The sequence below is a fragment of the Salvelinus sp. IW2-2015 genome, linkage group LG33 (assembly GCF_002910315.2).
Source record: "Salvelinus sp. IW2-2015 linkage group LG33, ASM291031v2, whole genome shotgun sequence".
Classification (NCBI taxonomy): Eukaryota; Metazoa; Chordata; class Actinopteri; order Salmoniformes; family Salmonidae; genus Salvelinus; species Salvelinus sp. IW2-2015.
The window spans coordinates 12,358,811-12,380,312 of record NC_036872.1 but is presented as its reverse complement, the minus strand read 5'-3'; the positions used below and the strand labels follow the sequence as shown (position 1 = coordinate 12,380,312).

Sequence of the window (21,502 nt, the reverse complement as noted above, 5' to 3'; positions counted from 1 at the left end):
AGCACAGAGGCAAATTCAATAATGCTGAAAGAATCTCTAAATTCTGCAGCATTCTCTACTAAAAGTCCAGATAAATGTTTTCCTCTGTTCCTCAGCTGCTACAGTACCTTCAGAAAGTATTCACGCCCCTTGACATTTTGTTGTGATACAGCCTGAATTGCACAATTGTAACCCTTTTGAGGTTAGTTGAGGGGAGACTGTCAGATTCCCTCTACCACCTTCCACCCACAGTGTTTGAGAGTAAAGCCGTTTTCTCAATGACTCTGTCACTGCACAGTGGAAACAGGAAAAGTGCATTTGCTCTTTGTTTGTCCCACAGAGCTGTAGCTGAGCTTCTTTGGTAAATGTTTTAAAGTGATTTAACTTGTGAAAAAGTAAAAGCATTAGACAACTTACAGGGTTGGTTCAGGGACAGCCATCCTAGAGTTGATTAGATTATATTTAATATGAATCTAATGTTATATGTGTCTGTGGGAGGCCGGGGGGGTGTTTGTGTGAAAATTTGACCCTGTGCAGAATGTCTGTTTCCGCTTTGAAGTTGATGAATTGCTCAACATTCCGGACAGACCTGCCTGGACATTTCCTTAGCAACAGGCCTTGTAGTCCGAGAACTAAGCTTGATTGAGGATCTAGCCTATTGTGAAATCCTCTTCACTCAATGTTAGGATGTTTGCCTGCTTTTTCACGCTACCATGGAAAACTAATCTGCATTTTTTTCAAAGTATGGTTATTCCAGGGCCATGTAAATAACTGTCTCTGTGTCATTCCATTAAAAAAGAACAATATTGTATTTCATATTAGTTCGTAAGTAAGAAATAACATTTTTAAGACATGTTTTATGGATGATAACATTGGATGGTCTATTATCATGATCGAGTCATATTGACAAAGTTGTTGTGAAGGTGAGGAGGGGTGTGGCTGTCGTAAAAATGTTTTGCGTTTTTGACAAATCAACTGTACTATTTGTTCAGGCTCTGATCTGGTGCCATCTTGATTACTGTCTGGTATTATGGTGTAGTGCAGCAAAGAAAGACCTAGCAAAGCTGCAGCTGGCTCAAAACAGAGTGGTACGCCTTGCCCTGAAATGCACATACAGAACTAACATCGACCACGTGTAACTCCAAATGACTTAAATGTAATGTAAATGTGTATGCCAGTCTTTCCTGCTTGGGGGTTGATGAGAGAGTAACTGCTTCTCTTCTCGTTTTTATGAGAAGTATTACTGTGATGAAAATTCCCGTTTTGTCTGCATAATCAAATAACATTCAGCTCAGACACCCAAACATACCCCACAAGACATGCCACCAGGGGTCTCTTCACAGTCCCCAAGTCCCAAATGAATTCACAGCAACGCACAGTATTATACAGAGCCATGATCGCATGGAACTCCCTTCCATCTCCTATTACTCAAGCAAACAGCAAAATGACCTTTAAAAGACGGATTGAACAACATCTCATGGAACTCCAAGGACTGTGAGGAGGCACACACAGACACACACTAACAAGCACATCATTTTTGTTGTTGTATTGTTTGTATATGGTTGTATTTTAAATCTATATGACTGTCCTTGTCTATCAGTGTTTTGTTACTTGTCATGTTTGGTATTTTTTGTGGACCCCAGGAAGAGTAGCTTCTGCAAAAGCTAATGGGGATCCAAATAAACAGATAAATATGCCAATTTTACTGAAATGTATTTTTTTCTGAATGATGGGTTAGTATGTGTCAATTGACAGTGATTTCCAGGCCTCTGTATCTGTGTGAGAGGAAGTGTTTTTCACCCATTGTCACTGCTGTTGTATAATCTGACAGACACACAGTGTGGCCTTTCACATTGGCTTCCCCTATATTCCCCTGGCCTGTCATGCCCTGCAGTGGCCTGCTCCTCCAGAGTAAACACAGTGGTTTCTCTCTGCAGGGCGCAGTGTGTTTGTTCAGGCTGTCATTGTATCTGGGTGTCACATTGTCAGACTGACTCGGCCAGGTCCCAGACACTTCACAGGGCTGGGTTTGTTCTGCCCGCCATGCTTCCGGATTCCTTTTTCCTGTTTTCTAGTAGAGGTGAGCTAGTTATCTCTGTGTATCCTCTTCTGAAAATACAGTAGGTTCTGTCAGTGTCCTGCTTTTTCAACACTGAGGCCTTACAGACAAACAAAACACAGCTTGTATCTCCCACACAGAAACTGCCAAAGATGATATACATTGTGGGTGAGTCAAGGTATCAATAACGGGGATTGAGCACTACTTTATGCAATTCTAGATGAGTAATCTACACAACAGCAGCTATAACACCAAAATAGACCACTGTGTTGCATTCTGTCTGCATACACTTCCTCCCAGAATGTCCACTTTTGCTGTGATTATGAATAAGAGGGGGTGTTTCTGGTCGGTTGCCAACACTTAAGAACCAAAAAGAATAGGAAGAGCTAAGATTAGTCCTCCCTCTGTCTGCTCTACAAACGGAGAGGTCTACTGTAGCCTTCGCCACTTCCCTACGCCTTGGATGTATTCACTCAGAAGGAACTAGAAATACCACACAGCCACAATTAGACATGGTGGAGAAGGAAGGAGAGGAGAAGAGATAATAATGGGCGGACAAAGTCCCATTGACCCAATTATCTGTTCCACAGGTTACTGGTTTGATTCTGACCACTGAGTGATCAATAAGAAGAAATTCCTATTTGATTGCTCTGATACTAGTCTGTTCACTTCCTAGAGTTTTATTTTATTTATTATTTTTTTTATTATTTTTGCTTTTTGAAATCCATTGAGTTGATATGTAAATAAAGAATTACTATGGTTAAGCCCCTGTCCAGTTGAACTACTGGCATGTCTGTACAGTTACAGTAGTTTGTGTAGCCTACTCAGAGTAGAGGGATTGACATGAATGATTCTCCGAACCACACAAGTGAGTCAGTATTTTCGCTGCAGTTCTCCTGGTTTATCCTCTGCTGTGGAACTGTCCCTGACTGTGTGTCTGGCACAGTCTCTGTGGTAGATTTGGCAGAGCTGCACACTGCTTGCTGAAGGTCAGAGGGGATTTGAAGCACAGAGACATGGACTGTATTGGAATAGAGCACGCTAGAGGTTGAATGACACAGCTGTATTTTCAGCCTGTGGGCCATTTATAAATATGTTTAATATACAGTAGCTTCTAGATAATACCATTTGCTATACAGATGAATAACTTTTTTAAGCCCTTGTGTTTGTATGATGTGAAACCTATTGTGGTTATTTTTGTGTCTGCATAATGTTCTCTTCTCAACAAAGGATTATGACTAGAATGTTTGAGAGGGTGATAAATGGTCAACCCTTCCTAACTTCCTTCCACTGTCTGTTCAGTAGCATTAGTGGTGTTTTTGGCTGAGAAGAGCACTTTTCTTGCCTGTGAAGTGATGTGGTCAACGAGAGAGAGATTCCCACTGTGCCATTGCCTGAAATGCCTTGCTGCCATGAAAATAGTTATTGAAACATATATTTTCAAATCCCTCACCTAACCCCCTTCCACCTGTGTGTCATTATCCCAGAAGCCCCCTACAGTGGAACCCCTCCTTCCTATGGATATCTGGAGCAGGCAGAGGAGCACCAGCAGCACCATGACCTCCAGCCTTTCAGCACCTCGCCCTCCTCCTCACCTCGCCTCCGCTCCAAGAGCCGCAGCAGCCGGGACACACACTCATCTGGCTCCCTGGAGTTCACCTTGTCGGTAATGTTATCACCAGTCCTACTGCCACACGCTTCATCTCCTACATTTTAAAGCGCCGGTCTCGGATTTTCCATTCAGTGCAGCAATCTGTTAATGCTCCCGTCCTCTAGCACTGCTTCCACCTTTCTAAGTGTGCCCTGGGCTCTGCGTGTATTTAATAGAGAGATGTTCTGCTCTTTCCAACCACACTTTCACTCACCCTATAAATCTCAACCACCCTTACTGTACTGTACCTAGCCAATCTCCGGTGTCCCCTGGGTCGTCATCCTCTGATGTGCTCCACTCTGATCTTCAAAGGTTAAATTCGGGGGGGGGGGGGGCTCTCTTGTGCCCCCCTTCGTGTTCAGGCTGTGGAGTTGTCAGAGCTATTAATTCCTGCTCTGCTCTCTATACACGAGAGCCATATCGACAGACTGTCAGAAACCTAACTGACTGATGCCTTTGGACCCATCTAGAACTACAGGTCTCATCCTAGGCTAGAAAAACAATTGTTTCTCTACACAATACAATGGATCTTTGACCCTGGCCTCTGCTCTCTACATCTCCCACAGGGTTTCATTGAATGTGTTGGGTTCCCTAGAGAGGACGGTCTCCTTGAACAACCACAGGGATTTGGGAAGATCTGCTCCGGTTCGATTTAGAATCCCAAAATGAGCCAGATAGAAGTGAAAACCCTGTCGGTCGGTCTGTCTCTCTCTCTCTCTAATTCACTGGGTCTCTCTCTCTCTCATTCTCACACAGACAGAGCTGGATCAGGAGAAAGAGTTGGAAATGCGGAAATGGGTTCTGTCAGGGATCTTAGCAAGTGAGGAGATGTATCTCAGCCACCTGGGGGCTATCTTACTGGTGAGAGACTGAGGACTTTGAGCTGTGCTGCTGCTGTTAAATCCTAGGCCTTGAGTAATCACTCAACTAATTGAATATGGCACACCTCACTATTGAACATGTTGGATAGACACACAGAGACCCATCCGTGTGTGTACACACACACACACACACACACACACACACACACACACACACACACACACACACAGTAATGCTTTGTCTTGCATTGATTGTCCCAGCCCATGAAGCCTCTGAGGGCAGCRGCYACYACCTCYCAGCCRATGCTGACCATCCAGCAGATAGAGACCATCTTCTTCAAGGTGACRGAGCTCCATGAGATCCACAAGGACTTCTACGATGCCCTGCTACCCAGAGTTCAGGACTGGAGCCACAACCAGTGTGTGGGCGATCTCTTCCAGAAACTGGTGAGCAATATTATTGTTGTGTAAAGACCTAGTAAATGCTGTTGTTTTTTTTGTGTTCTCCGGGGGCTTCTGTACTCCAAAAACATGAGAATAAACTTCCCCAGCCGTAAACAGCATTGTGCTCTGAGTAAGCTGATATGTCTCCAGTCTAGGGCTGTTACGGTGACTGTATGAACGCCATACTGGCAGTCACGAGTCATGACCGAAGTCAAATTCCATGTGACTAGGCTTCTCCAAAACGGCGCTCTGATGCCACTGATGGTTGTATCCTACCAAACTTGTTAACGGCCAGTCACTAATGGCCTGGTACTCAGGGCTCTATTGTTCCTCTAATCACTCTGACATCCATGCAAATACAATCAGGAATCTAGTCATGAGAGCCCTGGCTTTTAGAGTTTAAGCAGAATAGGATCACCTGTTGGCAGTGAGAGACAGCTCCTCAAAGCTGCTTGTTGCATGGAATTAAAGGTGTTCCTGTAAGCCCATGTTGCGCAACATTCTTATAGGCTATCCTGTGCAATTGCGTGAGAAAACATAGTTTTGATGGCCTCTAGTTTTGATGGCCTCTATTAAAAAGAGGATCCCGTCCGCTTTCTATAGGCTAGGCCTACTATATCTATCAACTTTCCTAATATTAAGCACATTGCTTCGCTTTACAACCGAAGTAGCCTACCTGGCTGGCATGAAAATGAACCGCGGGGAAAGTGTCATCCTCCATTCACTATTCCACTACATATAGATTAAAAAAATTCTCCCCCTGCCCCTGTTCCAGCAGGTGCATGATAATGTTCCATTCTAAATAAAAGATAATTCCACACATATTTTATCTAGTATATGTAAAGACAAGATTAAATTGAGAGTAGTCTGATGGGTGAGAATATTATCAGTTGTGAATGATGCCCAGCGTGTGCAGTCTAGGCAAGAAACAGCGCATGCATTTCTTTTGCATGCAAAGTGTCCCGTAGCCTACGGAGCCTGTATCCTACAGAGCCTAGAGAAACATCTGTTCTTAGAAAGCCCAGTAATTTCGCAATCGTGTGTGAAAACAGAGTTTAGACTAGCCACAATTTAAAAGAGGATACCAACTTTCTTGTGCTGCTATATTTATTGCTAAATTCTTAAAATGTAAGCATATTCATCCACTTTACAACCGGTGTAGCCTACCTGGCACATGCAGTACCAGCCAAAAGTTTGGACACACCTACTCTTTCCAGGGTTTGTCTTTATTTGACTGTTTTCTACATTGTAAAATAATAGTGAAGACATCTCAACTATGAAATAACACAAATGGAATCATGTAGTAATGCAAAAAGTGTTAAACAGATCAAAATATATTTGAGATTCATCAAAGTTCCCACCCTTTGTCTTGATGACAGCTTTGCACACTCTTGGCATTCTCTCAACCAATTGTTTGATTGGTGAGAACATTATCAAGTCCTTGTCAAATTGTGAATGAGAGACTGATGAAGTGTGTGCAGCCTGCGCAAGAAACAGTGCAGGTCTCATGCCTTTTCATGCAACCTTTTTCAAATCAACATTAATCGCATCATGCAGCCTTAGAATGTATTAAAAAACAAAACAGTGTATCACAACAGTGTATAGTGTATCACAACTAAAGTTGCATAAATAACTCTAAATTAAGCATATAGGAGGACCTGTTTCAAATGATCACTTTGTTAAATGCTCAACACAGAATAGCCGCATGTTCGCACTTCCTCGGAAATGGTTTGGGGAAAAATATCCTTTCAATTTTATTCAGCTTACTATAAAATAATATCAAATAATGCCACAGGAATTCTAAGCAAATCTTGTCTGCTGAATGAACTAGTGTAGTCCACAGCCATATGGCATAGCCAGATCAGAGCATAACATAATGGAGACTCAGAATATGCTATTCTGTTCTAATGAAATAGGCTACATTTTCTTTGTATCATAATGTTTCTTTAGACCTGCCTAAAATAAAAAATGTATTTATTGTGATGGTGTAGGCTATATTAAATGGATTTATTAGACTTTTTCAAATGTACATGTTCCAAAGGTCTGCATCAGTAGCTTGTCGACAATGTGTGGAAGCCTGGAGATGCTCAGCGTGTTTATGTTCATTAATGGTCAATTACCATCAGACCGGCAGTTGTTTGCATGACAGTTATCGGCTGACAAAATGTCATGACCGACACAGCCCTAATCCAGTCACAGTCGTCACTTTTAGACAAAATGCATCATAACTCCCCTGTAAACTTCACTTGATCATTTTAATAATACTGGAGGAAGAGATTTAAGGAGTAAAAAGTGGGAGTTAGACTGGCTGTAATGTGCAGTGGATGCTGGCTCCACATGTGAGTAGACTGCCTGGAGACATCTCCCGCACAGATAAAAGCCTGGCTTTACCACATGACAGCCAGTAAAGCAGGGCAAAACACTGAGGCTCCTGACTGCGAAGAGCTGCCTCAGTGTGACGGTGGAGAAAAAGGAGACACATGAAACAAAAGCACACAGACGCACAAAACGGATAACTTGTTTAAGACTGATAGGATGCATGTTATTTTTATTTTTTAAATGCTGTTTCTATTAAACTGCCATATCTCATCTGATCCCTATATGCAGCACATTGAGACGGGAGAAAAAAACAGAACTAGTATGACGAGTAGAATCATGAATCAACAGCAGGTTAACTACCACATGCTTATCTACTCTCTATTGTCTCTCTCCACTAAAGGCTAGCCAGCTGGGGGTGTACAGGGCCTTTGTGGATAACTACAAGGTTGCTGTGGAGACAGCAGACAAGTGCTGCCAGGCCAACGTACAGTTTGCTGAAATATGTGAGGTAGGTATTGCACCACACACAGCAGGATAGGGGGGGGGGGGGGCTATTTGGGAAGTGGTGACTGGGCATTCTTAACACTCCTCACTGTGACCATTATGGTGAGCTTTTACATGGGTGATGTTTCTGTTAGAACACATGCTGTTGTTATGGGTAATGAAATTGTGTTACTGTGCTGTGTTGAAATGATGTTGTTCTTGGACACACTTGTAATACTTTCTCAATTCCTGTTGTGGTCTCAGAATCTTAAGGTCAGAAGTTCCAAGGAATGCAAAGACCAGGCCAAAAATTCACTGGAAAGTAAGTGCGATTTTAATTATTTTGTACTATTCCGGGTCAAATGAACTAAACCTTACATTTTAAATATCAATAGTTCAAGACAATGAATAATTCAACCCTGTAGTTAATTGAATTCATTTCAGTAAGAGTGGTACATGCTTAAGCATATTGAATTTGACCCTCAGCCTCAATATGTCCTATGCTGTTAGTTCTGCTTTGCCTTGTCCTGCCTTGGGCCTTATGCACTTTATGAACCTTTCCCCCTCAGCTCTGCTTTACAAACCAGTGGACAGAGTCACCCGCAGCACCCTGGTTCTGCATGTAAGTCAAATCAACACACTGGAGATTTTTCCCCTTCGGTCCTGAATTTTACATTTTTTTTATCGGTAAACAATGCCTCTTCACATCCATTAGAAGAAGTCATCATAATTGAATTTAGATGAATCCCCCCTCTCTCGCTCTCTTCTTTCTCTCTCTCCCTCTCTCAGGACCTGTTAAAACACACCCCCTCCAGCCACCCAGACTATCCACTGCTGCAGGACGCCCTGAGAATCTCCCAGAACTTCCTCTCCAGCATCAATGAGGAGATCACCCCACGCAGGCAGTCCATGACAGTGAAGAAGGGAGAGGTCAGTCAGTGTAAAAGGCTGCGACATCACAAGGTGACATGCTGTGTGTCTGCATCTCTCCACGGATTAGCTTTTTCTATGGCTTCACGACCTAATGAGAACATGTTTTCTTTCCAAACTAGATTTACATCGTGCATTCACTCACTCAATGTGTTTACACTTGCTATTATGGTTAGATTGAATGCAGTACAGCTTGTAGATGTATTTCTGACACCAAGTCTGGAATAGAGAAAGATGTATTAAGTTGGAGGGGTACAGTTCCCTCCATAGACATAGGCTGGTTGTTTTCACTGCCAAGGACACATCCAGTGGTTTGACAAGTAGGCACATAGAAGCACAGAGTAGAGGTCTTCTCGGGTCCAAAAAGTTGGACCTGGACCCAAACAGACATGCAGATTTTTTTTAAAGGGGGACCCGGACCTGAGAACAGTCAAACCCGAACCCGACAACCGACCTAGACTCAACCCGTACTCTAACAGGTCTGGGTCTAGACCGGACCCGGGTTACTTTCTTTTTCTAATCAGTCAAGTTGCTTTTCTGGTTAACGAATGGGTCTTTAAATGTTGGCTAGGCCTTCTATAAGTAAATAAATTCACCTTATTAGTGTAAAATAAATATGCTATGCAGAGCTGTGGTTGGGTCTACTCGGGTCTATCAGCTGTAGTTACATAGACCTGATGACAATCAAACAGGACCCGACCCGGACCTGAGGGAAAAGTTCGAATTTTGGACCTGGACCCACTATTTGGGTTTTGGTGGATCCATGAAGACCTCTAGCACGGAGTCCGACAGCCAGACTCGGACCTGTGACTCTCTGGCCCTCCCTTATATTGCTTTCCTATTTGGCTTCATTTCATTCTGCCACTTTGATGTCACATTGCAAATTCCCGTCAACAGAATAGTGTTCTATTACACAGCTTGTTTCAAGATAAGGAATCATCAACACCGGTTCATACATTAAGCATCTAAGACTTACTGTAAATTAGCCAATCAGTACTTCTCAGTTCCTGAAAAAGTAGTATAAACATTTAAAAGCCATGAGAACATTGTGTCTGGAAACTCTAATAAAACTGAGTTGTTAGTCAGATTCCTGCTGAGTCATCTCTGTGTGTCTGGTTTATTAGTGGAGGAAGTGGAGCGTAGAGGAAGCTCATGATAAAGTAGTATAAACCGGGAGGGCAACGGTCTCCACGGTTCTGACCAGGAAAGCCCATCGCACCGCCTACATCCCTGTCCTGGTTCCCCCACTCCCATCCTCCGGTCCCAGTCTCTGAAGTCTGTTTCCCAGAAATGACCTGTAAGCACGTCTTATCAGGCATCTGTCCACCCTTCCGCGTGGACGCACGCACTGGTTACCCTCACTCCATCACCCCTGCTGAACTTCCTATATTATTACTGGAAACCTGCCCCACTATGACCATCAGACATCTTATCATAAGTGAACGTGAGACTGGAACAAATATTACTGCTCTTTTGTAGTATTCCACAATTCATAGGCCGGTATATGCTAAAAACAAAATAAATGTAGTACTTGTGACTAGCTAAAAGTATATACTTACTGTGGTGATTGAAATCAAGGGTTCATTTTAGTTGGGCCTCTCTTTCCAATTATCTCAAAATGGAGGATGACTATGTCAGAAAGTAACCAATGTCAATAATGTGACCATGAATCCATTAAGGACCCTCCCTAGTGGAGTTTTCCTTGTTTTTGCTGAAATGTGGTTAGGATGGGTTGGTAGAGTCTCGTGGGTACTTTAAATATAAGTAGCTTTTAGCCCGAAGTGTATAAGGTCAGTATAAACAGTACATGCATCCACAGCCACGCTCTGGCCAAAGGAACAGCAGATTTCACTGCAGCACTCGCCAACCGCCAACTGGAATGGCCAGCCAGGCAGGATTATAGGAAGTTCCGAGGGGTATACTACAAAGCAGGGTCAAGGATTTAGTCGGCTAACTTCCCCAAATGTTCTGAAATAACTTCTTTTTTTCTTTTTTGGGGAAATGGTCATGGTCTAATTGACTCAACAACCTAAAACGTATCAGAAAACCAACAGTTATTTCTGGTTGTTTATTAAAGTTAGCTGGCTAACTATAATTGATCCTGCATTGTAGTATACCCCTCTGGAATTAGGATCTATTCCTGTAAACACAGGCTCTTTGATAACAAAGCCACTGATTAACCTAACGGCCCTTAATTTACACGTTTTACAACCAGGTCTCAACTTTGTTTGAAGACAAAGATTTTTCGGAGGTTCTGTTCTTTCCTTGTGACAAGAAGAGAATATACTCATCCCAGCAGACACTAGAAGTTTGTTATTTTGCAGAACCAACAGACTGTCAGCTCAGATCATTGCTTAAGAATTATGTTACTGTTCAGTGCAAGTAGTCATTTTGGAGATTCTTCTCCTGAGTCCTGTCGAGAGCCAATCATGCCACATTCATCAGATCGTAGTTCCACTTTGAGACCATAATGACATGTTGTGTGATGGTGAACTTAGGGTACATCTATTGCTCTATCATTTAATCTCTACCGTAGGATGACATTGATATTGAATCCTTATTCTTAATGTGAAAAATTATTCTGGCATGTAGTTTGGTGTGTTTTGCCGACTGGCATAAGCACCAGGAAACATCCTCTAGGTCTAGAACCCTCATGATCAAGAGAGAGTCATTGTAAAAAGCAACTTGACAGGGAAATTACTGGAAAACGGCTTTTCACTCTGTGGCGGTATGGTAACAAATTCGAGCAAATATATATATATCATTTTTTTTATCCAATGAATGTGTGATTCACTGTTTGCCCCTGTAGAACCGTCAGCTGTTGAGGGACTGCTTCATGGTGGAACTGGTGGAGGGATCTAGAAAGCTACGCCACGTCTTCCTCTTCACAGACTTACTACTATGTGCCAAGCTGAAGAAACAGACTGCAGGGTGAGTGTAGCTTTACTGATGGACTAGATGGTTTGTGTACTATCTTATGTCTGTGTGGTGTTCCTTACCTGTGTGTTGTTTGATAATTTGTGTGTTTATCTCCAGGAAAGGCCAGCAGTATGACTGTAAGTGGTACATTCCGCTGTCAGACCTCACCTTCCAGACCATCGAGGACTCTGAGGCAACCCCCATCCCCCAGGTCCAGGAAGAGGAGATTGACGCCATGAAGATCAGGATCTCACAGATCAAGAACGAGATACAGAGAGAAAAGGTGACCGCAGACGTCAGAAAGGGAGAAAATCACTTTGTTTGAGTAATATTGGAACCCTTGACCAGATCGTGGCTTCATAAGAGGAGCCAGCAATGACAGAGGCCGTGCGTTGATACAGCAACAAGTGTCTGAGTGCTGTTCTTCTGTATGTGTATGTGCAGAGAACCACTAAAGGAGGGAAAGCAATAGAGCGTTTTAAGAAGAAACTGTTGGAGCAGGAGTCTCTGCTGCTGCTTATGTCCCCCAGCATGGCCTTCAGAGTGGCCAACAGGAACGGCAAGGTGAGCCAGCCACGGACTGTTTTCTCTCTCTCTCTCTCTCTCTCTGCACCTATGGTCCTGCAAGGTCATATCTAACTACACACCCTACTGTTTGTACTGTGAAATATTTTGGTCTAGGATCTGGTGCCCCCTACAGGTGTAGAGATGTGGTACAGCATTTCCAACAGGTCTATTGTGTTATACAGCAGAGGGCTACATGTTTCTGAGCTCTGTCTGTTTCAGGGCTTCACATTCCTGATCTCCTCTGATTATGAGCGTGCGGAGTGGAGGGAGATCATCCGCGAGCAACAGAAGAAGTGTGAGTGTTCTCTGCAACATAAGCTATAGTTGCTACAATCCCATGACTGAGCTGATGGTAGCTGTCAGTCTCTCGCTAAACTCCATTTTCTCCTGCAGGTTTCAAAAGCTTCTCTCTGACCTCCCTGGAGCTGCAGATGCTCACCAACTCATGTGTGAAGCTTCAGACGGTCCATAATATACCAATGACCATGAATAAAGAAGGTAGGCCATTGACACGAAACTGATACAGTATTAGTAAGAATGGAAGGCTGTTCAGTAATGTAACTTATAGTGATAATAAGAGAGGGAGTTGTTTATTAATATTGTTTTTGATTAAACAACTCCTGACTATTCACTCTCCTCTCTTTAGAAGACGAATCCTCTGGACTCTATGGTTTTCTGAATGTCATTGTTCATTCTGCATCAGGACTCAAACAGAGTTTGAGTAAGTGGCTCAGCTTATGTTTTCCATATTGTTGGTGTCCTACCTTGATTCCCATGAAAGGAGTATTGCCAAGGCCGCCCTTCCATTCCGCTGTCAGTCCCCTCCAGTCCGGTTGTCCCCTGCCAGTCAGCAGGCATTCCCATGTGGAGCAGCTGCTGACGTAAAGTCAGAACTCACAGGATTAACGAGGAACACTGTGCTCCAGCCATGGTCGGTCTGGATGGAAAACCCCTGTCGTTTCACACTTTGTCCTAAATACAGTCAGGCGTACAGCTCACATGCATACAGTATCTCTTATCTTATACAAAATCTGACCTGTTAATCCAAATGTAATCTTCCTATGGACGGGAACTATTTCCCTTAAAACGTAACAGATTCAGAGGGCATGGCAAGTTCCATTGTGGAGATTGTCAGAAAGTATGGTTTAACAGTGTAGCGTAAAGTACATACAGGACAGTCCTACTGTGATTCAGTAGCTAAGTATCCCTATTAGCCATGGTAACTGGCTCTTCTTCCACACAGATCTCTACTGCACTCTGGAGGTGGATTCCTTTGGCTACTTTGTGAACAAAGCCAAGACACGTGTGTACAGAGACTCCACAGAACCCAACTGGAATGAGGTGAGGATGCCATGTGTCCGTTAGCACTCAGAACACAACTTCCTGGTGTCTATTATTCAGCCTGATCTGCTAGATTGTCTCTTACCTGGTTTTGCACGGTTTCCCTGCAGGAGTTTGAGATTGAGCTGGAGGGATCTCAGACTCTGAGGTTGCTGTGTTATGAGAAGTGCTACAACAAAGCCAAGCAAAACAAGGAGGACGGAGAGAACACTGACAGGATCATGGCCAAAGGACAGATACAGGTATGGAGTGGGGGTATGAAGCACATTTTGTGTTGCCTGTCACACCAGGCTACAGTGGCAACAGTGACATAGGTTAATGAAATAATAGGTGGTTTAGTTTATTAGGATCCCCATAAGCTACTGCACATGCAGCAGCTACTCATCCTGGGGTCCACATACAATGTACAAATACATGACAAAGTACAGAACAGTTATAGACCATAACAACATAAGATATTACATACAATTCACACAAAAAAAGTTCTGAAAGGAAAGACACCAACAATACTATTTACACACTTCATATATACATATTCTTATATGAATATACAGTATATATTGGTATCATAGGTGGTGAAAATTACATATATTGTATGCCATCCCCAATAGCTGCGATGTTGCAGGTAATCTCACCATGTGTGTTTCCGTGGTGCGGAAAAGAGCTGTGGGGTCGCTGCTGGGCCACCTCAGCCTGACTGGTGATAGGGTGTTGTTAGTGTGACAGAGGGGGGATTACAGTTGGGAAGGGAAACGGGCAGACCAAATGTAGCCCCTGGCACAGATCCAACCAATGGCAGTGGAAGGGGGAGACAGAGAGCGATCCTTCTTGGTCTAGTTAGTGAAGGGTTAACATTGGATGTTTATTGAATAGGCAATCTATGTGTTGTCTCTTTTGGATAATCCACAGCCAACGTGGTCCGTCACATCCATTAAGTTGGGCGTGATGACCCTCTGGCCTGGGTCGGATCTGTTTGTGGAATTTTAGAAAAGTGCTGATTGGAGAGGCAGTCTGAACGTTGTGTGTGCATGTGTTCCCAAATGTTTGGGGATTACAAAGAGACAGATCAGATGCGGGAGGGTTTGGTTGAGAGGAAAAAGGGTCAGGAGGAGCCAGGGTCACTAGAACCAAAACAGATCTACCAACTAGTGATCCATGAGGATGCTGTAGGAAGCTACCTGTGTAAACCTGGGGCTGTATACCCACCCTGCAGTCCTCATAACCTCTGAGCAGCTGCCAGCGTGTGGCCATAGTCAGGGGAGGAGGGGATTCTCAGGAGTTAATCCACAGATCCATCTAGGAACTGGGACAACAGGGAGGCAGCGTGGTCGTGGGGCTGCCTTTGTTCCCATTGTTTTTTTTCATCTGGTGTGCAAGGATTGATGGCATGACAGGGTTAAGAAGTTGATGGGACACCCAGACATTTTCCGGGGGACTACTGGACCATTAAAGGACTATAGGAGTCTCTGGATTCTTTGAGACAATACAATATTTTCTGGACTGCTGCCTTGTTTTGTTTGTCCCATTGTTTTGAACAGTACATTAGCTATTGAAAGTAGAGAGTGAGATACTGAGTCTTAAGTAGAAGAGTATGGGTGAGACCTGTGATGAAGAGCTGATACTGGATCAGACCAGCAGTCAGTTCACCAGCAGCTGTTCTCTGGAGGATGAAGGGGACACAGGTCCCAGGAAGGCCCCAGGCACAGGAGCACGGCTGTGGGGCAGGGTCCGCAGCACTCTGCTCAGACAGAAGGTAAAGACAGCACAAATAGGAGAGAGAATGAGCTATATTTCTTATCATGGATGGTCTGTGCTTCGGAACAGAGAGGGTATTGTATATTTGTTTTATATCCTTCGTTGTACAGTCGCTAGTGAAAGTCTACACACCCCTTGCACAGTTGTCACATTTTGCTTCCTTTAATCAAATTAAAACCAAAAAGAGATTAAATTGATCCACCCCCCACCCCCCCTACCGATCCACACAACCTACTTTACATATTCGAAGGGATTTAATACTTGGTGGGAGAACCTCCAGCAGCCATTACTGCTGTGAATCATTGTGAATAAGATTCCACCAGCTTTGCACAACTCTTAGGGCAACATATATCCATTGTTAGTCAACATTGCTCAAGCTCTGTACATTTTATTGGGAACCATTGATGTACATCAATATTCAAACCATGTCTAATTTTCAAGCCGATTTAAGTCAGGACGGAGGCTGGACCACTCAGGAACTCTCCACAACTTGGAAAGACATTCAGGTGCGTCTTTGGCAGAAAATGTGTGCAATTGTTCCTCTAAAAAATCTATCCCAGGGTTAGGTATTCAGGTGACAGAGGCAGGTTTCCCGGTAACTTTTTACCTAGGCTTTGCCCCTGTCATATTTATTTTGCTCCTGACAAACTCCCCGGTCCCTGCCGGTGGCAAGCATACCAATAACATGATGCTGCCACCACAATACTTGAAAATACAGAAGGTTCCCCTCTGTGTTGTGATGGTATTGGATTTGATCCAAACCTGAAGATTTAATTTAGGCCCTGAAATACATGTATTTGGTGTTGATTTTCTGTATTTTCAAGTATTGTGGTGACAGCATCATGTCATGTGTATGCTTGTTACCAGCAGGGACTAGGCCTAGGGAGTTTGTTAGGATCAAAATAAATATGAAAGGAGCAAAGCCCGTTAAAAAGTTAGAGGAAAACCTGCCTCAAACTTCTGAATAGCTAACCCTGGGATTTTTCTTTTTCAGCGGGACAATAACACTAATTTTAATGCCAAAGACACACCAGAATGGCTTTCAAAGTGGTGTTGAGTGGTCCAGTCTGTCTTGACTTAAATCAGCTTGAAAGTCAGAGACAATGTTTTAATATTCCTATACATCAATGATTCCCAACAAAATTGACTGAGCTATAGCAATTGACAAATACAATGCACATATGTTGCACTAAGAGTTGTGCAAAGTTGGTAGAATATTATTCTGCCAGAGGTGCGTCCACTAAGTTTTTACTTTGGGGTGTGAAGTCATACTCAATCAAAACATGTTTGTTTTTTAAATTAATTTTGAAAATGTTCTACAATTCTATAACTTGAAAATGTGAAGTACGTTGTGTAGATCAATAGGAAGAAAATCCAATTTAATCCCTTTTTAGATTTCATTTTAAGCCAGACAAATGTGACAACTGTACAAAGGGTGTGTAGACTTTCACTAGGCACTGTATATCATTTACATTTCAGTAATTTAGCAGACACTCTTATCCAGAGTGACTTACAGTTAGTGCATTCATCTTAAGATAGCTAGGTGGGACAACTACATATCACAGGCATAAAGTAAAATTTTCCTCAAAGTAGCTATCAGTCAAGTTTGAGGTGAGGACTCTGCTGTCCTAGCTTCAAGGGGAAGCTGGTTCCTTCATTGGGGTGCCAGGACAGAGAAGAGCTTGGACTGGACTGAACTACCCTCCAGTAGGGGTGCGAGGGCCAAGAAGAGACCTGAGGTGTCAGAACGGAGTGCTCGGGTTGGGGTGTAGGGTTTGAGCAGAGCCTGAATGTAGGGAGGGGCAGTTCCTATTGCTGTTCCGTAGTTAAGCACCATCGTCTTGTAGTGGATACAAGCTTCGACTGAAAGCCAATGGAGTGTGTGGCTGAGCGGGGTGACATGAGTGAACTTGGGAAGGTTGATAACCAGGCAGGCTGCAGCGTTCTTGATAAGTTGCAGGGGTTTGATGGCACAAGGGGGGAGCCCAGCCAACAGCGAGTTGTAGTAGTCCAGACGGCAGAGGACAAGTGCCTGACTTAGGTAGGGTCATACTCTACGGATATTGTAGAGCATGAACCTGCAGGAGCGAGTCATTGATTTTGTTTGCAGAGAACGACATGGTGTTGTCCAGGGTCAAGCCAAGGTTCTTTACACTCTGGGAGGGCGACACTGTGGAGTTGTCAACCATGATGGAGAGGTCGTTGAGCGGGCAGGCCTTCCCCGGGAGGTAGAGCAGCTCCTTCTTGTCGAGGTTGAGCTTTAGGTGGTGGGCTGACATCTGCGATATCTGCCAGGCACGCAGAGATGCGTGTAGCCACCTGGGTGTCAGAAGGGGGGGAAGGAGAAAAGTAGTTGAGTGTCATCCGCATAGCAATGATAAGCGAGATCATGTAAGGATATGAAGGAGCCGGATAACTTGGTGTAGTAGTGAGAGTACGTGATGCAGACACAGATCCTCTCTACGTCACCTGGTAGGAGCCAGGTAGGATGCAATCCAAGAGTGTGCAGAGCCTGAGAAGCTGAGCCCTGAGAGGGTGGAGAGGAGGATTGATGATTCACGGGGCCGAAGGCAGCGGATAGATCTAGGAGGATGAGAACAGAGGAGAGAGAGTCTGCATTGGCAGTGCTGAGAGCCTCCGTGACCCAGAGAAGAGCAGTCTTGGTTGAGTGACCCGTCTTGAAGCCTGACTGGTTAGGGTCAATTGTTCTGAGAGAGAAAGTTGATCAGGGAGAGCACGCCCAAGTGTTTTGGAAAGAAAAGAAAGAGGGGATACAGGTTTATAGTTTTTGATGTCTGGTGAGTTGAGTGTTGTTTCGTGAGGAGGGGAGAGATTCCAGCCATTTTGAATTCAGAGGGGACGCAGCCAATGGTCAGGGATGAGAGACGTGAGGAATGGGAGAAAGTCTCCAGACATGGTCTGGAGAAGGGAGGAGGGCAAGGGGTCGAGTGGGCAGGTTGTCGGGCGGCCAGACCTCACTAGTTGCAGGATTTTATCTGGAGAGAGGGGGGATAAAGAGCTCAAGGCGTGTGAGTGAGACCAGTGGACACAATGGGCTGAGTGAATGAGTAGCAGATGTCGTCAATCTTCTTCTCAAAGTGGTTGACATAGTTGTCAGCAGAGAGGGAGGGGGTGGGGGAGGGGTGGAGGATTAGGAGGGAGGAGAAGGTGGAATAGAGTTTCCTAGGGTTAGAGGCAGAAGCTTGAAATGCAGAGTTGTAGAAAGTGTATTTTGCAGCGGATACAGTGGAAGAGAAGGTAGAGGGGAGGGAGTGAGAGGATGATAGGTCCTCCGGAAGTTTAGTTTTCCTCCATTTTCTCTCAGCTGCCTGCAGCCCTGTTCTGTACGCTCACAATGAGTCACTCAACCACGGAGCATATCCTTTAAGTATCCTTGAATGTGTTATACAGTATTCTCATACTTAATACATAATGCTATTTTCTTTTGATAAATCCACTGCATTATGTAAGAAGAACTTGATGTCCATAGAACAAAAATAAAATGATTTTCGGGATTAGATTGAGTATCTATATGTTGGTCCCTAGGGTGAGAGGACATCTGTCATGTTAGCATTATCTATCACAATACTCGTGCCTGTTGGCAACTTGATATTAGTCACATGATTAAAATAGATCCGTGACATGAGTTGACACTAGTCAATCATATGAAGTTTGTGAGGATAAGGGCAAGTGAAGGGTAATTGTTACGTAAGACCCAGGCTTGCTGATTGGGGAGAAAGACAAAATAACAATCTTTTCTCTTTGAATCCATCATTTCGTTAATTTTTTGCTTTGCTTCAGTGAAATTATACAATTTCCAATCTAATAGTTTCATTGAAGGTTTATTTTTATATTGTGCTTTAGATTAATTGGAAAGGATCAAGAGGTTAACTGTGCTAAGCATTCATACAAAGCGGGATTTTGAGAGGTTTAAATATGTCATTAGTTCTTAATAATGGATTGACTTTCATTACTAGAGTACTATAACATGTCTGTACTGCAAATAAAGACTGCATCAGTCCTACCACGCCATCATGTTGTCCACACACTGTCTGTCAGAGCAGTTCGTCTTTACTGGGTAGATTGCTCTGATTTGATAGATGTCTCCATATTTTCCAGCTGGATCCTCAGACGCTACAAACCAAAGACTGGCAAAGAACAGTCATCACCATGAACGGGGTACATATTACCAGCCTAAATTTAAACAATTATCACTGTTTTTCACAAAGCTTTCTGAAACCATACTGCCTTACTTTTTTTGTTTAGCAAAAGTACTCTTTTGGCACAACTTTACATTGGCATTACTCCAGTGGCCAGTGTAAGCGTTGTTAAATAAGTTATGTATATAACATGGTAATTACATGGGTTTTTCCACTAATAGTTACTGTGTAATACAGACTTCCATATTACGTATGCCCCCTATTTTAAAGTTTACTGTGTGGATCAGGATACATGCAATACTCTTAATTTCACTGACTCCTGGCTAATTCTTAACTTCTCTTGGTAAAGATTGAGGTGAAGCTGTCAATGAAGTTCACCAGCAGAGAGTTCAGTCTGAAGAGAATGCCCTCGCGGAAACAGTCGGGCGTGTTTGGAGTGAAAATCAGTGTTGTAACCAAGTGAGTGAATAGTGTGTGTTTGTTAGCCTCTGTATAATCTCCGCACCCAGATCCAAATCATACTTTAGGATTTTGGCAATGAAACCATTTTTATGTCTCTGCGTGCAGTCTGACGAAAGTTGCTAACTAGCATTAGCGCAATGCCTGGAAGTCCATGGTAACTGCTAGCATGCTAGTAGATACCATATACTTCTAGTCATTGCGACATTGGCTTGCGAAATTACCTCGAACTTGCTTCGTACTGGATGCAGAGACATACAAACGGTATCCATGAGTTCATCTGACTCTGGAAGTAGATAAAGGGCTCGATTGCCAAAATCCCGAAGTATCCCTTTAAGCCTGTCATGAAGGACTAGCCTCATGTAATGCATGCCACATTTCTATGACCACCACAGATCAGACTTAATATTGTCAAATGAATGGGATACCTCCTCCTACCTCCTTCACTTTAATCCAAAAACAACAGTGAACGGTCAGGAATAACTTTCAAAAGACATGCCTTGTTTGGGATTTTCTATTTTCACAGGGACCATAAGTCTCTCATGATCGTTTGTAAAATAACTAAAGCCCCCTATGGGCAGGGTCTATTTGTGAAACCTTTTATAGTGCTAAAGATGCAGTACTGCAGGATGGAGGTCTTTCTCAGTGTTTGCTTTACTCCGAAAGTAGAAAGAAAAGATGGGTCATTTATTCATACTTGGGAACAAGTATTACATATCAAAATTGAAAAATACTATTGGGTTCAGTTTATGCACTACCACAATAAAACAAACACCAGGTGTGTACTGAAGTAAGAAATGAGACACACAGTTTTGCAGTCACAGGTATTTTGACTCATTAGTGTAAAGCACTAGACTTCTCTTGTTTCCTGCATTAATCCAATTTTAATCCTGCATTAAGTGTAACCATGTGTGTGTTTGACCTCGACAGACGGGAGCGGTCTAAGGTGCCCCTCATCGTGAAGCAGTGTGTAGAGGAGATAGAGCGCCGCGGCATGGAGGAGGTAGGAATCTACCGGGTCTCAGGGGTGGCTACAGACATCCAGGCCTTGAAGGCTGCATTTGATGCCAGTGAGTACAACGACCTTGGATCTCTTCCTTAGCAAATAATACATCATGCTATACAATGAATGTTTTACTATTATTCATACCGGCTTGCAACTTACTGTTCCCCCTGTTTATCGTTCATTCCCTTCCTCTGATTAACAGACAATAAGGATGTGTCGGTGATGATGAGTGAGATGGATGTGAATGCCATTGCTGGAACGCTGAAGCTGTATTTCCGTGAGCTGCCGGAACCTCTTTTCACAGATGACCTGTACCCCAACTTCGCTGGAGGCATCGGTCAGTCTCTCCTTGTGACCTCAAAAAGGCTTACTATGGCATTTAGTCTCATCATAGTGAATACAACATAAGAGTGACATTTAACAAACCATTAAACATCAATCAGGTAGTATAAAAAATACTAAAACAATTGTGTCCTCAACTTGCAGCCCTGTCAGACAGTGTGGCTAAGGAGAGCTGTATGCTGCACCTGCTGCTGTCACTCCCAGAACCTAACCTGGTCACCTTCCTCTTCCTGCTGGATCACCTGAAGAGGTATACTCCCCACAGTG

General features: G+C 43.5%; 1 protein-coding gene across 3 annotated transcripts in view; it reads left to right on the top strand.

The window, feature by feature from the left end:
* bcr (BCR activator of RhoGEF and GTPase) overlaps positions 1 to 21,502 on the top strand; it is a 45,777-nt gene that overhangs the window by 21,623 nt on the left and 2,652 nt on the right. The window contains exons 2-21 of one of the 3 annotated variants that reach the window (XM_023978753.2): positions 3,529 to 3,704; positions 4,446 to 4,550; positions 4,772 to 4,957; positions 7,674 to 7,781; positions 8,021 to 8,078; positions 8,326 to 8,378; positions 8,546 to 8,686; positions 11,496 to 11,617; positions 11,723 to 11,888; positions 12,050 to 12,169; positions 12,392 to 12,467; positions 12,566 to 12,670; positions 12,819 to 12,893; positions 13,416 to 13,513; positions 13,624 to 13,755; positions 19,388 to 19,447; positions 19,778 to 19,887; positions 20,818 to 20,957; positions 21,096 to 21,230; positions 21,380 to 21,485. In XM_023978753.2, coding sequence (XP_023834521.1) covers positions 3,529 to 3,704; positions 4,446 to 4,550; positions 4,772 to 4,957; positions 7,674 to 7,781; positions 8,021 to 8,078; positions 8,326 to 8,378; positions 8,546 to 8,686; positions 11,496 to 11,617; positions 11,723 to 11,888; positions 12,050 to 12,169; positions 12,392 to 12,467; positions 12,566 to 12,670; positions 12,819 to 12,893; positions 13,416 to 13,513; positions 13,624 to 13,755; positions 19,388 to 19,447; positions 19,778 to 19,887; positions 20,818 to 20,957; positions 21,096 to 21,230; positions 21,380 to 21,485 — 2,272 coding nt within the window. Of the gene's footprint in view, positions 1 to 3,525; positions 3,705 to 4,445; positions 4,551 to 4,771; positions 4,958 to 7,673; positions 7,782 to 8,020; positions 8,079 to 8,325; positions 8,379 to 8,545; positions 8,687 to 11,495; positions 11,618 to 11,722; positions 11,889 to 12,049; positions 12,170 to 12,391; positions 12,468 to 12,565; positions 12,671 to 12,818; positions 12,894 to 13,415; positions 13,514 to 13,623; positions 13,756 to 13,819; positions 15,267 to 19,387; positions 19,448 to 19,777; positions 19,888 to 20,817; positions 20,958 to 21,095; positions 21,231 to 21,379; positions 21,486 to 21,502 lie in introns of those variants that run through there. The other 2 variants (XM_023978752.2, XM_023978754.2) reach the window with 2 other exon arrangements.